This window comes from Oryctolagus cuniculus, chromosome 8, assembly GCF_964237555.1.
Source record: "Oryctolagus cuniculus chromosome 8, mOryCun1.1, whole genome shotgun sequence".
In the NCBI taxonomy this organism is placed as follows: domain Eukaryota; kingdom Metazoa; phylum Chordata; class Mammalia; order Lagomorpha; family Leporidae; genus Oryctolagus; species Oryctolagus cuniculus.
Genome location: NC_091439.1, coordinates 138,833,126 through 138,850,415, shown reverse-complemented (window position 1 = coordinate 138,850,415; position 17,290 = coordinate 138,833,126). Strand labels below are relative to the sequence as shown.

The following is a 17,290-nucleotide window of genomic DNA, read 5'->3' as shown; positions in this document are numbered from 1 at the left end:
TCTCAGATATTTTCCTTTTTTAAAAAAGATTTATTTTATTTACTTGAAATAAAGTTACAGAGAAAGGTAGAGACAGAGAGAGAGAGATCTTCTATTCGCTGCTTCACTCCCCAGATGGCCGCAATGGCCAGAGCTGCACCGATCCGAAGCCAGGAGCCAGGAGCTTCCTCCAGGTCTCCCACGTGGGTGCAGGGGCCCAAGGACTTGGGTCATCCTCTACTGCTTTCCCAGGCCATAGCAGAGAGCTGGATCGGAAGAGGAGCAGCCGGGACTAGAACCAGCGCCCATGTGAGATGCCAGCGCTTCAGGCCGGGGCTTTAACCCACTGCACCACAGTGCCGGTCTCTCAGATTTTTTCATTTCCTAGTATTTTCCTTTGAATTGTATCTTATTGTTTGAATTTTCAGGCATTACAAAAGATTGCTATAGTAACACTTTAACTCCTGCTTTATAGTTAATTCCACAAAGGCATTTTACTCTGTGTAGCTCTGTTCTCTCTCCAGTCTCTTGTTCCAAGTGGGGGAAATGTTTTTGGATTTGTAATACGTCTGTAGCTTCCCTTCTTTCCAGTAGTGTGACTCTGATCAGTTAAGACATTTGTCAGTGTTCACATACCCCCTCACTTGTACACTGTCTCAGGACATGGAAACAAGATGTGGAGAGTGAGCAGGAGAGCCTACGTGTTCTCTCTCTGACACTTCCTCGCTGCTCAGTCCTGTCTGAGTTCGTGTGGGTGCGTGTGTTGAGGGTGGGGGAGGTATGTGTCTACGTAAATAAGGATATTAAGACTTTTAGAGAAAGAGAGCAGGGGAGAGATCCTGGGCAAGAAAAAAAAAAAAGAAGAGGGAATGGGAAAGAGAGAGAGAGAGAAAATGGGAGAGGAAGGAGGGAGGAGTGCTTTGTAGCTGCTAAGATTGCAGACAGAAATAGCACACAACCGCCGTGAGCCGAACGCCGCTCAGAAACCAGGACCAAATTGTGTTCACTTTTATTAATCAGTTACTCAGAGGAAGGAAATGACATCTGGTCCTGTTTTCGTCTACATCTTAATTATTGGAAAATATGGTAAGTATCTCATTTTGTATTCCTTAGTATTTTGTGAAATAATCACAAGTTGCAGTTGTTGATTACTTACATCTATGTTTTTAAGATGAAAAATGCATTTTCTGACAAATTGTAACCTCACTTCAGAATTATTCTTCTAGTTATTTCTGGCATTTGTATTGAAACTGGAATGTCTTATCATAGTCAACAGTTAAGCAAGAGTAATATGCCGTTTCAAGCTGTGCTTTGTAACAGCCAATTTGTGTAATTGATATTATAAGTCATGCTGCAGTATTGAACGGGGAGTAGTCCTTCGGGAAATCGTGTTCAGGGAGTATTTCCATGGAAATATCCTGGGGAAGTCTGCATTCGCTCCCGTGTCTGTGTGGTTGTAACGTGTGGCAGTCCCTGTCCTTTGTGACTGGAGATCAGGTGTGCTTCTACACAGAGGTGCAGTCATGTAACGCTCTCTATTCAGCAAGCTTTCTCTCTATTCCTTGAAAGAAAAACAAGAGAAAGCACAAAGCAGTGAAAAGCACAGACACACAAGGAGTTCCAGACGGGCATTCTGCTTTTACTGGAGTAGCAAGTTTTACTTTCTTTAGGTGTGCTGTGGCGTATCTCTCGGAAAAATCTTTTGTTTTTAACTCAAGGAAAGACCTGTTGTGCTTTAAGTCCCATTTGAATTCTATTATGGAGGTTAAAATAAAGTGATTTCATGTTTTAGGTGATAAGCAATGAGAAAAATCAAAGCCAGCCTCAGAAACAATCTTTCTAAGTACCTTTAATATCTTATGATTCAAAGAATGTGAGCTTTAACAAATTTAGAACCGGAAAACATATTTATATTCCTCTATCTCTTAAAAATTTGCAAAAGTTTTATTTCTTAAAAGAACATCTTGGAGTAATTTGCAAAGCGAACGCTCCCAAATCTGTTGCGATGCACTGGACCAAAGTGAATGATTTTCCCCTGTTTCTCCTCTGTCCTCCTTACCTTTAGTACATGTCACGTAAATGGACAAAAAGGGCGGGAGGGACAGCATCACGCCAGAGAAACTGCTCAGAGTCCCGGAGAACTACTCCCTTCTACATCTGTCTGTCCCTAAACTGGGTTACTGACATTCCCAGTATGTAACGGGGGGCACGAGGTGGGACTGGGGCAGGCAAATTGCAAATTACCACCAAAAATTGAATGCTTCACACTGGACTCGGGGGTTTCAGCTACCAGAGTTTTTGACATTTTCAGACAACAACATTGTAAATAAATAACACATTTGCCATCCGCTATTCCACTTCAATGAAATGAGGCGACTGAATAAGCCAAAGGAATGTTTCCAAAATAGGCATTCTAGTATAAAGAGTTCAAGGGCATATCAACAGTGTTCAGGCAGGTTGAAAAGCACGTCGGCTAGTGTGTTACCCGTCTTTCAGGTTATTAAAAACCCCACGCTTACATGTGTTTTTTGTTAATAAGATATCATCTTCATGAGCAGAAAATGATGATGATTCCAAAAATCCTCAATCTTTTTTATTAATTTTTCATTTCTAAATTTAAATTTTTTTGGATTAAAAAACAATGCAGTGTGAGTACTTGGGAGCTCCAAGTTCTCATCCTTCCATGTCTTCCACAATGGATAAGAGAATAAACATCTGATCCAGAATTTGGCAGGCACGATACCTGAGATTTAGTGTCAACTGGGGAAGCACTTGGCGGGATGCCGGAAGTAGCAACCCACAGCCATGGCCCACCTTTCATGTAGCCATTGCCCCACCACCACCACCACCACCAGCCCCTTGCCCCTAGGGAGGATTTCCTAGGCACAAAGCAAAGGACATCGCTGACCACATGGAAGACAAACTCTTAAATCCTCGTCACTGCCCATGGTTGGGGTGTGTGTGTGTGTGTGTTGTTTAATCCACTCTCCCGTTATCTAACAAGGCAATGCAGTATCGTGGAAGATAGCCTGTCCAAGGTGCTTAGCAGCACTGCCAGGTACTAGTTCTCATTTTCAACAAATGACTCACCCTCTGAGCTTTGTTTATGAAAAATGGCAGTCAAATCCCTTATCCTGTGTACCTCGCAGAGCCCTATGCTGTGTTCTTCACTTTAAAAAGCACCTACCTCCTTGAGTCTTCACAAGTCCATTTTGTACCTATAACAGCACAATACGAGGAGTGTAAGATCCAAGGACATTCAGCACCTCCTCACAAGACTTGGGTCATGAAGCCAAGACTTAGATGTTTCTTCAACTCGGCTCTTTCCCTGACTCCATGATCATTCTCAGTAGAGATACAAATAGGCTTTGGAAACGGTAGAGCATTTATAGACGAAAAACAACTATTAGTTATCCTTTTAACAAAAAACAGTTGTGAAATGCTAGGTATGTACTATGTAATTTTGTAATAATTAATATGTAATGAGACTAAAGGGTGAGCAAGAACCTGTTCTGAAGGGACTTAGTACCGAAGACAGCTGGTTAGTCTAGGATCACCACTCAGGGCAAGTGTAAAAACCAAGGTACAGGCAGCTACAGTTGACATTAAAATTCAAAGGTTTCCTTTTACCTTTGAAATTGTATTCTTTAAAAATCCCTGTCTGTAATCTAGTTAATTGTATTGCATTTATGTGAATTTTTTTAGTTTTTATGAGGTGCAATAGTCACATGCAATTTTACCATCAGGAGAAGTTGGGTGAAGGGTATATGAGAATTCCCAGTGCTGTTTTTTCCAACTTCTTAAAACTCTATAATTTTTAAAGATTTATTTATTTATTTATTTATTTGAAAGTCAGAACTACAGAAACAGAGAAAGAGAGGTCTTTGATTCACTGTGTTCATTCTCCAGATGGCCACAACAGCCAGGGCTGGGCCAGGCATCTGGGTCTTCCATGTAAGAGGCAGGAGCCCAAGCACTTGGGCCATCTTCCACTGCTTTCCCAGGTCCATTAGCAGGAAACAGGATCGGAAGTGGAGCAGCCATCACACAGACCAGTGCCCGTATGGGATGCTGACTTCTCAGGTGACAACTCAACCCTCTGCACTGCAATGCCAGTCCCTATAGTTATTTCAAAATTGAAGTTAAAAGGACAAGTTATATCCTGAGTCTTTATGAGCAAGTGCTTTACAAATGACTTACACAGCATCATTAAGTAAAGAAATCATTTTGCTTAATAATTTAGATACGCAAGGAAGAAAGGAAAAACAGAAAGTAGAAAGGAGTAAACCATAAACTGGATGTATTTTAGTATTTTGCCAAGGACTGGCCCAACTAGTAAAGTCCTCACTTCCTTTTTCGTCTCCCAAAGAAACCTTTTATTTAAGGAATATAAACTCCATGCATTTCATAAGTACAACTATAGGAATATAGTGGTTTCTTCCCATCATACCCACACTCCCACCCCTCCTCCTCCTTCACCTATTCCCAGTCCCATTCTCCACTAAGATTCATTTTCAGTTAACTTCATATACAGAAGACCAACTCTATACTAAGTAAAGAGTTCAACAATTTCCACACACACAAAAAAACTGTTCCTCAACAGTCAACATAAGGGCTGTTCATATCTTCCAGTTAATACACTAAAACAAAATAAATCTTTGAGAACAAGTTTTACAGTTAGTTCTCATAGTACAACTCATTGAGGACAGAGGTCCTGCATGAGAAGTTAATGCACAGTGACTCCTGTTGTTAATTTAACAATTAACACTCTTGTGTATGATGTCAGTGATCACCCAAGGCTCTTGACATGAGCTGCCAAGGCTATGGAAGCCTTTTAAATCCACAAACTCCGTCAGTATTTAGACAAGGTCATAGCAAAGTGGAAGTTCTCTCCTCACTTTAGAGAAAAGTACATCCCTCTTTAATGGCCCATTCTTTCCACTGGGGTCTCACCCACAGAGATCCTTCATGTACTACTCTTTTTGCCACAGTGTCTCGGTTTTCCATGCCTAAAATGCTCTCGTGGGCTTTTCGGCCAGAAGGTCCTCACTCTCAGACTCCAGTGGCTGTTTTCCAGAACACCTGCTCTTTGTCTCAGACCTTAGTACTGGCTTCTTTTCAGAAGAAGGGAAGAGACAATCCCACAAAGACCACTGGCTTGATTAGAACAATGCGAAAGAAAACACTGACGTGGTTAACTACTTGCCAATTATCTGCAGGCTACAGAAGGATCTATTATTCCTCCTCATATTTTTGAGGTTGATAATTTTGTGTTCGTACCGTAAGTTTGGAATCATAAGTAAAAGTTTAACTAGATTGAATTAGCAAGCCTGTGTTAACATCTCATCATCTGCATAAAAGGAAACAAATTATTACCTTTGTAAACTAAATAGTTTCTCAAACACAATTTCACACATCAGCACAAACTTGTTAAACTAAAATATCTGAAGTTGGGTATTTTAGGTTTTCTTTTTTTTTTTTTATTCTGATAAACTGGAAGCATATAAAGTATTTAGTTTCAAGTCTTACAGTTATGGGTGTGATTATTTTTACATTTTCCATTTACTAAGAGCTTTCCATGGACCAGGAACGATGGTAAGTGCTTGATAAACATTATCTCATTTTATGCCTATAACAAACCTATGAGATAGTCCACTTTATACACAGCAGGAAAACAAAAAGGAGAAATACTAAGTAGCATTCCTGGCATTATTCCCTAGTAAGTGTTGCAAAAGAGATTTTATTCCAAGTCTGTCTTCTTGAAAGGACTATGCCAGTAAAACATGATGCTGTTCTAGTACTTTCTAAAATTATAATCTCTCAGGATTTTAAAGACCTTAGCATACATCCATGAATAATTTGAAAGCATAGACATCACTTTTTTATTTCAACATGTGAGAAATAGGCAGACAAAGAGTTCCCATCCACTGATTCACTCCCCCAAATACTCCCAATGACCAAGACTAGGAAGGCCAAAGCCAAGAACCAGAATCTCAATCCAGGTCTCCCACGTGTGTGGTTGTAACCCAGTCTCTTCAGCCATTCCCACTGCCTCCCAGATTATTAGCAGGAGTGGATGTAGGAGCCAGAGCCAGGTGTTGAACCCAGGCACTCCCATATGACACACAGGAGTCCCAGTGGCATCGCATCTTCTACACCAAACACCACCCCCTCATCCACCTTGTCCCCAGGAAAGCACTTCTGTTTGCAGCCGGTGGCACAGAGTACACACATAGCAAGTAGCAATAAGTATTGACGTAATTTCTGTATCAGTTTGTCTCTCCTTCTTCCAAGTTATTTTCTCTCCTCATTAACTTCACAATGCCGGTAGCCTATTTCCTGTCTTATGTGTAATGAATCCAACACACTCATCTTCAGGTTCACAGATTCACCTATTGCCATGACCAGAACAATGAGGATACATCACCAAAACCGAAAGTTCTTTCCTTCTTTGGAGATAGTCAAGGACAAGTTGTGAACATTTCAAATTTAGGTTTTGTTTTTTATCACAGCAAAAATAAATGTCAAGTGAAAAATGAGTAATAGGAAGTGAAGTCTCCTGTTATTTGTGTTATAAATTGGTGTTTTCTTATTAAATGCTGTATGTATAGTAATTTTTTTAAGATTCATTCATTCATTCATTCATTCATTTGAAAGGCAGTGTGACAGAGCAAGAGAGACAGACAGAGATCTTCCATCTGCTGGTTCACTCCCCAAATGACCGTAACAGCTAGAGCCGGGCCAGGCCAAAGCCAGGAGTCTGAACTCTATCTGGGTCTCCTATGTGGGTGGCAGGGACTCGACTGCTTGGGCCATTATCTGCTGCCCCGGGCACATTAGCAGGAAGCTGAATGGGAAGCAAAGGGGGAACTGTATCCTAGGCACATTGATATGAGATGCAGACATCCTAAGTAACAGGTTAACCTGCTGTGCCACAACACCTCGCCCCTACGGTATGTGCTAGCTATTTTTTGTTAAATAGATTCATTTTATAATTATTATAATATGACCTGAATTAACTGAGGTTCCCTTATTTCCTCCATCTTCTATAATAATGTCTTTTTTATGTGTTTTTTTTTTTCTGTTTTATTTTGTTCTGAGAGAGAGAAGCAAGGAAGATCTCCCATTTGCTGGTTTACTCAGCACATGACTACAGCAGTGATATCTGGGCCAGGCTGAGGCCAAGAGCCAGGAACTCAGTCCAAGCGTGTGGCAGGGACTGCACAACTTGAGCCATCACTGTTGCCTCCCGGAGATGGACGAGCAGGATGCTGGAACTGGGAGCCAGAGCTGGGAACCCAATCCAGGCACTCTGCTGCAAAACCTAGGCATCCTGGCCAGCGCCGCGGCTCACTAGACTAACCCTCCACCTGCGGCGCCGGCACCCCGGGTTCTAGTCCCGGTCGGGGTGCCGGATTCTGTCCCGGTTGCCCCTCTTCCAGGCCAGCTCTCTGCTGTGGCCCGGGAGGGCAGTGGAGGATGGCCCAGGTGCTTGGGCCCTGCACCCCATGGGAGACCAGGATAAGTACCTGGCTCCTGCCATCGGATCAGCGCACCAGCCTCAGTGCCTCAGTGTGCCAGATACAGCGTCCATTTAGGGGGTGAACCAACAGAAAAGGAAGACCTTTCTCTCTGTCTCTCTCCCTCATTGTCTAACTCTGCCTGTCAAAAATAAAAAAAAATTTAAAAATTTTTTAAAAACCTGGGTATCTTAACCAGTATCTTAACCTCTAGGCCAAACACCTGCTCCCTGAATACGTGTTTTTGAAATAACCAGTGCTCTCAAAACCCTTCTGGAATGGAATCTCTAGCAAAGGGACTCCTGGAGCCTTTCACAAGCCGCTGGAGGCCTCACAGTGCCCCTGCCTGTGCGTACTGGGTCAAAAACTCCTTTCACTCCCTCTCCCCATCATTCTTCCTCAGCTACCTGTCTTATTGCTCAGGAACTCGTGTTCTCCCTCTATGGCGCAAAGACCGTGGCTGTCTCTCCTGGGTCCCTGCTTCCAAACATTGCCAGGGCTGCCTTCGGTCACGGGGCTCAGCTGAACCAAATGTCACCCATGCGATGAGACAGCAGATAATCGGGTCCATTCTTTAACAAGCGAATGCCTTTTTTTTTTTTTTTTTTTTTTTTTTTTTTTTTTTTTGACAGGCAGAGTGGATAGTGAGAGAGAGAGAGACAGAGAAAGGTCTTCCTTTGCCGTTGGTTCACCCTCCAATGGCCGCCGCGGCCGGCGCACTGCGCTGATCCGATGGCAGGAGCCAGGAGCCAGGTGCTTTTCCTGGTCTCCCATGGGGTGCAGGGCCCAAGCACCTGGGCCATCCTCCACTGCACTCCCTGGCCACAGCAGAGAGCTGGCCTGGAAGAGGGGCAACCGGGACAGAATCCGGTGCTCCGACTGGGACTAGAACCCGGTGTGCCGGAGCCGCAAGGTGGAGGATTGGCCTAGTGAGCCGCGGCGCCGGCCTGCGAATGCCTTCTAAAAAGGCAGTTGAGATTTGAAGTATTTTTTGTTTCTGTTAGAGGATGACTGAGGGTGCATTTGAACAGAGGCTGTACAATTATATGAGCTATTTCATTGGTTACAACGTCGATCTATGATGTAGCCTCCTAATAATATTTTCTTTTGATTTTTACCTAATTCGTTTAAGGAAAAAATATATGAAGTTTCATTTTTTTTGCTTCCCACAGTCTGAGCTTTGAGTTAATTGCTACCCAATTCAGTAGTTTCCACTTAATGTTTCTTCAGTACTTTTTAAATTGCAGTTTCATAAAATCAGGCTTTTTGAGTTGGAAGGAAACTCAGCACTTAAAGAGCACAATATCCTCATGTTTTCATGGGAAGAAACGGGAGCCGTATCTCCATGCTCTCTTTAATTTTGGTGCTATTATTCTTTACTCACTTTTAAAAGTGGGTTTCAAATTACATATGTTGGACGTAGAGTGAAGGAAATATCAAAAGCGTAAAATACCACCTTAAAATAGAAAGCATCTAGATTGATATTAAATTAAAATAAATCTACGAAGGGTAGATGTTTGGGGTAGTGTTTAAGTCACTGCTCAGGACACCCATATCCTATTCCAGAGTACCTGGTTCAAATCTGACAACTCCACTTCCGGTCTAGCTTCCCTGGAAGGCAGCAGGGTAGTTGGTTCCCTGGATGGCTCAGGTAGTTGGGTCCCTGCCATCTGCATAGAAGAGAGAACTGGACTGAGTTCCAGGCCCCTGACTCCAGCCTGGGTCATCCTAGGCTGTTGTGGGAATTTGGGGGAATGAGCCAGAAGACAGTAGATCGGTTTCTCGATCTCTGTGTGTGTGTGTGTGTGTGTGTGTGTCTGCCTTTCAAACAAAATGAAAATAAATAAAATTCTAAAATAAATTTACTAACTGCCAAAATCCTATCCACAAAATTAAGACTTTGCCAATATGCTAAGCTAGTATAATCACTTCTCACACTCCTCCCCAGTCAATAAACATCTTGAATCAGTCTCAAAACCAAGGACGAAGTTTCTGATTACAGCTCCTCATTCCAGGCCTGTAGTCAAGACTCAGCAGAGGCCGGCGCTGCGGCTCACTAGGCTAATCCTCCGCCTTGCGGCACCGGCACCCCGGGTTCTAGTCCCGGTCCGGGCGCCGGATTCTGTCCCGGTTGCCCCTCTTCCAGGCCAGCTCTCTGCTGTGGCCAGGCCATGGCGGCCATTGGAGGGTGAACCAACGGCAAAGGAAGACCTTTCTCTCTGTCTCTCTCTCTCACTGTCCACTCTGCCTGTCAAAAAAAAATGGAAGAGGCTTTCGAAGGACCAGAGTAGGAAAGCTGAGGGGTGTCTTCCCTTTAGCGGTCACTCTGTCCCTGCTCCTGTGCTGCTCTCCGGGCAGACAGTCGCCCTGCCCATCCATTCCCTCAGCCCTCGGAGCCTTCCTGTGCGGCAGGTTAGAAGGCGAGCTGAGCTGCACAGACACAGGGGTGGCCGCCAGCCTCCCGGGGGAAGTGTGCAGCGTCAGGATCTCTCAGGCACTTGTAGTTTTCACGCAGATAACGCAGGGAGCTGTGGCCCCAAGAGCTTTGCGCTTACCCTCTCCACAGCCCCTCCTTTCTCACTGGAAGGGAACAGCACCTCTTCTGGCTTTCTGCCCACACTGGGTCTGCTGCCAAGGAGCAGGGGCAACAGAGAGCCTGCTCCGCTGGAGAAGAATCTCCTGGGACTTCCTGCTTCCCTCCAGCGCACACCGCCTGAGACAGAGCAGCGCTTGCCTGAACGGTGGGGACTGCAAGGACGTTCGCAGAAGCAATGCAGTGATTCCTCACTGTTGTGCAGAGCTGCCGCATAGGCGTGAACCATTCATGCCAGGTGGCAAATGCTTCCCATAGCAGCAGTGAACCCGGTTACCAGGATAAGCTGACTTCTTATTTATCCTGGGGAGTGAGATTGTTCTTGCAAGTGAGATCATTCCCTCAGCCACTTCCCCACTTCCTTCAGGTTTAATCCTAGAGGTGCTGGGTTTCTGCTTCTCTCCCACACGCAGTCTGCTCAGTGTCAAGTGGGATCCCAGCACATTTCCCTTCATAGCCTTCACATGGCCCAGATATTGGTTTCCAATTAATCAGCCAGTTCCTCTTTCTCCCCTACCACCTGACTCCTCATTTCCATCTTAACCACTCTCCTGTTGCTTCAGCCTCCCTGTGGCTCCTGACAAAACATTCCCCAAGAAAAACTCCGCAGGATGGATGTTTGGTGCAGCAGTTAAGTTTGGCTTGGGACACCCACATCCCATATCAGAGTGCCAGGTTCAAGTCCCGGCTCCACTCTCAATCGCAGCTTCCTGATAATGCACACCTTGGGAGGCAGGCAACAGGTGATGACTCAGGCTCGCTCGCTCTCTCTCTCTCTCTCTCTCTAATAAAGTCAATTTATTTATTTATTTTTAAAAGACAAACTCTCCCCTCCTGGCTCCAAATCTTATAACCCAAATTCTTATTTCTATCCACAAATTAGGATTCCCATGAAGGATCGTTGCCTATTAGACATGCTATTCACGTATTTTACCTCTCCCTTCCCATATTTTGCTGTGACTTGGATTCAAGGACATTTTTGGCTGATTTTTTTCAGTATGAAGTTAAACTGGTTCTGACACCTGATCCTCACAGTATAAGGAAGTCATGACCTGCAGGTTTCTGTAAGTTGCAGCCATTTCAACAGGTACATCTTACTTTACAGATGTGGAACTTACATGTGGTGGGGTAAAGTAGGCAAATGGATATGAAGTGACAGATTTTGGACAAAATTTATAAATTGTGTGCCTGGATCTACAGAGAAATCAGATGAGTGGCTCCATGAAGCATTTTTTGCCTCTACAGTTTTTAATCCAGGCCACATATTGCAAGCAAGCTTCTGTTAACGGAAATAACTGATAGTGTGAGTACAGCAGGCCCTGGCTTCAGAGCTACAGCGCAGTCCACTCTGTCATTACACTCGCTCACAAACCTCTGCCCTTTGTCTTTGCTTTTCGTCACCTTCTCTCCTTCTCTGTTGCTCACTGCAGCCTTTTGATATTTTAATAGGCTTTTCCCAGAGCAAGCGAGAAGTGTTTGACTCATTTTCAGTGGTCCAGAAGACTTGCCATTTTTACTCTCCCAGTTGTGGCTGACTTGTTGGAAACTGCAAAACTGCCTCGTGGTTTATAAATGTTTCTAATCTCTCACACGCTTCAAACTTAGACAAGAGGACGTCATCAGTCATGCTTTCTCCTCGCTTCTCTTAACCTCTCTCTTTGTACTGAGGTCAAGAGAGGTGGCTAGTGTGGCTCAGTTATATTTAGATTTTTATTTCTGCCCTCCTAATTGTCCTTACCCTGATCTTGTAAGCTTTCAGCACCGTGTAAGATCCCTGGGGAGAAGGATTGCTTTGTTTATTAAATTTCAATGACTTTTCTCAACAGCTAAGCGATCATCCCCAATGTTGAGCTGAAAGGATGTAGCGCATCCCTTGTCCATCAAATTCATGTTGGTGGAATAAAAATCAGCCCATACAAAGCTTCTGGTGGTGCTGTTGGGTCTTGGCCATCGATTTTCACGTTTCTATGCATAGTGTCTGTGGCAGGGTTAGTGATAGTCTCACGAATCATTTAGTTGTTAACTAGCAAGAGCTGCACAAAGAAATCCAATAATCTTGTTCCTAAGACAGTATGAGTAGACACAAGCTACAGTTATAAAATTAAAATGTGAAGGGCAGGTCAAGGTCAGACGTTTCATTGTTAGTACATCCCCTCAGCATAGTTAAGGTACAGTTATGATAAATGCTGAATAGATCAGTGAGGAGTGAAGGAAGGAACGTGGTGCTAAAGAAAAATGGAATTTAACAAGGAAATGTGTTCTGGGGAAGAATCAAAAAAGAGTGCTGCTAGCATGGTGTGGAATGATGTTTGTGGACAGACAGTAAGCCCGAGTCATGAAAGAGAAATTCAGAGAAATCTCCCAGCAGCCCTTGATGCGAAGTCTGGGCAGGCATCCAACCCGGGCGCAGGTGCTGTTGGTGATGCCACTGGTGCGACCCTGCGAACCCTCGTGTGCCGTGCGGTCTCAGAAGGGCTCCTCTGGAACCAGGACGCTCCCCTTCAGGCATGCCTCTGCAAGGCACTGAGGCGTGGCCCGTTGTGTAGCCCCACACACTCTGATTAGAGCCCTCGTCCTCCTCCCTTCTCCATTAGAGCCCTCGTCCTCCTCCCTTCTCCGTCACCGCTCAGAGCCCCCCGGGGAGCCTCTGCTCCTTCACGGAAATCCCTCTTTCTGCGCTCCCTGCCTGTTGCTTCCTCAAAGCACGCAGCCCTTGCTCCTGACGGACTCCTGACTCACACATTACACTGCTGCCCCCGGCCTCGTGGCCACAGAGTGTGCCCCCCCCCGACTCACTCTATTTATTCATTCATTCATTCATTCATTCGGAAGATGCACCTCTCAGTTTTTGTTTGCCTTTTCTCAGAAAGCTCAGAGCTGTGCAGAGGTTGAGGATACAGATAGTTAAACAGATGATGCCAGCGTTCTCCATCTTGAGGTGTGAGCGTGGAGGGAACTTTTAGAACCAGCTATACACACACAGAGCACTAGTATCAAGCATGCCAAAACCAGTTACAGTATTTGCGATAAAGGTTTTCATATTTTTGGAACCAGATGTTGAGCTTGGTAGTTAAGATGCCCAGGTCCCAAATCAGAGTACCTGGATTCAATTCCTGGCTCCTGCCCCGGACTCCAGCTTCTTGTCCCTGCAGACCCTAGAAGGCACCAGTGATGGCTGCCGGCCACCAGGCTCCTGCCACCTGTGTGGGAGATCTGGATTGAGTTCACAAATCACAGCACAGGCCAATGCAGAGTGCAGGCATTAAAGAAGTGAAAAATCCATCATACTTAGTGAAATAAGCCAGTCCCAAAAAGACAAATACCATGTGTTCTCCCTGCTCTGTGGTACCTAATGGAGCACCTAAAAGGTGATGTATAGCAACGAAGTTGGTACTTCGTGGTGTGATGATTTTGAACAGTTCTTGTCTTGACTTTTAAGGAACATGGTTTTTGTTTGAGTTTTTTTGTTTTGTTTTGTTTTTTCATCATACTATTTGTTGAACTTTCTACTTAAGGTAGGGTTAATCTTAAGAGTATAAAGTTAACTGAAAATAGATCTTTGTACAAATAAGAATGGGAATGAGAGAGGGAGAAGGAAGAATGGGGAGAGTATGGGTGGGAGGGAGGTAGTGTAGGGAGAATCACCACATTCCTGAATTTGTAATATGAAGTGCATGAAATTTGTATGCCTTAATCTTTTTTAAAAAATAGTCAGGGGATTGGGGCTGGCGCTGTGGCGCAGCAGGTAAGGCTGCCGCCTGCAGTGCCAGCATCCCATATGGGCGCATGTTTGAATCATGGCTCCACTTCTGATCCAGCTCTCTGCTATGCCTGGGAAAGCAGTGGAAGATGGCCAAAGTGCTTGGGCCCTTGAATCCATGTGGGAGACCTGGAAGAAGCTCCTGGCTCCTGGCTACGGATAGACCCAGCTATGGCCAATGCAGCCATTTGGGGAGCAAACCAGCAGATGGTTTGCTCTCTCTCTCTCTCTCTCTCTGGCTCTACCTCTCTTTGTGACTCTGTCAAGTAAATAAAATAAATCTTATAAAAAGGGGGGGTGAAATCAATCTCTCTCTCCCTTCTCCCTCTACCTTTCATATAAAAATAAATAATAAGTTTAGAAACATTTAAAGAAAAATATTTCATTTTTCAAGATTTATTTATTTATTCGAAAGTCACAGTTACAGAAAGAAAGAGAGAGAGAGAGAGAGAGAATTTCTATCCATTGATTCACTCCCCAGATGGCTACACTTGGACCATCTGCTGCTGCTTTTCCCAGGCCATATGCAGGGAGCTGGGTGAGAAGTGGAGCAGCCAGGAGGGAGGGAGGGAGGAAGGGAGGAGTTGGGAGGAAGTAAAAGAGGACAGATGGAAAGAAAAAGAGAGAGAAGAAGGAAGAAGCAAACATTCCCTCACTTAAACACCTAGCTTTTGCAGGCTGAAAGCCTTGACCTTTAATCTGACATTCAAAGCCAAGAAATTCCCTGTTCTTGAGAAGTTCTTTTGTGCTTTCCCTCCCTAAGCCATAAAGTGCAGTCTAAATGCCTAGCTTTAGTAGTGAAAGACTAACAAAGGAGTAACCTGCAAGAAGCAATTGCAGTATATCAAAATGAGGGTGCACTTGATAAGCAAGAATTATGAACTCAAAGGCACAGTGATTTGAAACAATAGTTATTATGAAGTATCTTAGTAAAAAATGAATTCTGAGAATTTGCAAATCACATAATAGCAAAAATTGGGGCCATTTCCCAAAACTGTCATGTGGATACACGTGAGTAGGCATGTTCACCCTTGCTTTCGATAAAGAAACCAGAATTTTCAAAACATCCATAATAATGGGTAGGGTTAGTCCCTGTATCAGAAGGATATCTTCTTTTGGTAATTTTTTTTAAGTCACAGAAAACTGTGTTGCCCCTTTTTGAATCCAATAGCTGACCCAAAACCCAATGGCAGTTCTCTCTTCTCTTGCACTCTGTTGCCCAAACTAGTTCTCTTATTTTTTTCATTTACACTTACCTGTTGAGTAATTTTTTTAACTTTTATTTAGTAAATATAATTTTCCAAAGTACAACTTCCCCCCCCATAACTTCCCTCCCACCCGCACCCCTCCCATCTCCCGCTCCCTCTTCCCTTCCATTCACATCAAGATTCATTTTCAATTCTCTTTATATACAGAAGATCAGTTTAGCATATATTGAGTAAAGATTTCAACAGTTTGCTCCCACACAGAAACACAAAGTATAGAGTACTGTTTGAGTACTAGTTATACCATTAAATCACATAGTACAACACATTAAGGACAGAGATCCTACATGGGGAGTAAGTGCACAGTGACTCCTGTTGTTGACTTAACAATTGACACTCTTGTTTATGGCGTCTGTAATCACCTGAGGCTCTTGTCATGAGTTGCCAAGACTATGGAAGTCTCTTAAGTTCTCTGACTCTGATCTTATTTAGACAAGGTCATAGTCAAAGTGGAAGTTCTCTCCTCCCTTCAGAGAAAGGTACCTCCTTCTTTGATGGCCTGTTCTTTCCCCTGGGATCTCACTCATAGAGATCTTTCATTTAGGATTTTTTTTTGTTTGTTTTTGCCACAGTGTCTTGGCTTTCCATGCCTGAAAACTCTTGAGTAATTTTTAATTTCTTTATCTAAAGTTTATTACATACTCTCTTTTCTTGTTGTTCTAACTAAAACTGGCCAAGATATTATAGAAGTCACCAGTATATAAAATTATTATTCAAAATGTGAAAATCCCCAAATCTTTGGGCTTATCTATTAACTTTCTCCCACAAATTCTAGCTGATTGAATGCCTAAAACAATAGAATTTACAGTACAGAACCGGAAAGAGAAGGAATAATTCAGTGTGATACTCCTTCCCCTGGAAGCTGTGCTATTACAACCACTCTCTTTTTTTAAGTTTTGTTTTGAAGATTTATTTTATTTATTTGAAAGACAGAGTTACAGAGAGAGGTAGAGACAGAGAGTGAGGTCTTCCATCCACTGGTGCACTCCCCAGATGGCCACAACGGCCAGAGCTGCAATGATCCGAAGCCAGGAACCAGGAGCTTCCTCCAGGTCTCCCATGTGGGTGCAGGGGCCCAAGTACTTGGGTCATCTTCTACTGCTTTCCCAGGCCACAGCAGAGAGCTGGATCAGAAGAGGAGCAGCCGGACTAGAACCGGTGCCCATATGGGATGCTGGCGCTTCAGGGTTTTAACCCGGTGCACTACAGTGCCGGCCCCACAACCACTCTCTAACGCCCTCAGAACCTACATTACTCTTAAATCTATTCCAGGGAAATTGTTGAAAGTTTTAATATTCATTAAAATATCCTTTACATACTTAGATAGACAAAAGGTGCTAAACCAACAATTTCCTGATCATTAATTTGTATTATTTACATTACTGAAGTTGTAGTTATGGTGAGTTAAATTTTGAAGTTCTGCTTAAATGATAAACAGTTGTTTATATAATTAAATCCCATGCGATCAGCGCGGTGTGCCGGCCGCGGCGGCCATTGGAGGGTGAACCAACAGCAAAGGAAGACCTTTCTCTCTGTGTCTCTCTCTCACTGTCCACTCTGCCTGTCAAAATAATAATAATAATAATTAAATCCGATGCATCAGACTTGCTCATCTCTCCAAATATGGGAACTAAGTCTGAGAGAATTTGCCAGGAACACTCGTTCACAAAGACTTTATCCAAGGCTTGACTTGAGCTTTATCTGACCCCCACGACTGAGTTTTTCTCACTCCCTACACAAACACCAAAATCATGTTACACAGTTATGTGCATTATCTCCATTTTACAGGGTAAGTATTCTTATTTCCACTTAGAGATGAACAAGCTGGCCAAACAAGTTAAACTCAGCTCCCATCTACCGTGCCCAGCTTTCCAGCGAAAGAGGCAAAGGGCACCGTAAAAACAGGTGTGCCCCGTGCCCTGCTGGGGACAGGAGCTGGGCCTGGCTATAACGATAGGCACACCCCACACCCAGGTTCCGGTTTCAACATCCAGCTCTGGCTTCTCACTCCAGCTCCCTGCTAATGCCCTGCTGATGAGCAGCAGCGATGGCTCAGGTACTTAGGTCCCCGCCACCCACACTGAAGATCTGGATCGACTTCTTCTGTCCTGACTTCACCCTCAGTCCTGCCTGGCCGTCACAAGCCTAGAGAGGTAAATGGGAACTCTCTGCC

At 44.0% G+C, this 17,290-nt stretch overlaps 1 protein-coding gene across 3 annotated transcripts in view; it reads left to right on the top strand.

Moving 5' to 3' along the window:
- Positions 1–862: 862 nt before the first annotated feature.
- The window catches only part of RXFP1 (relaxin family peptide receptor 1), a 147,703-nt gene continuing 131,275 nt past the window's right edge, over positions 863–17,290 (top strand). The window contains exon 1 of one of the 3 annotated variants that reach the window (XM_017350136.3): positions 863–1,065. In XM_017350136.3, coding sequence (XP_017205625.2) covers positions 1,017–1,065 — 49 coding nt within the window. In that variant the 5' untranslated portion in view covers positions 863–1,016. 3 annotated transcript variants of the gene reach the window in all.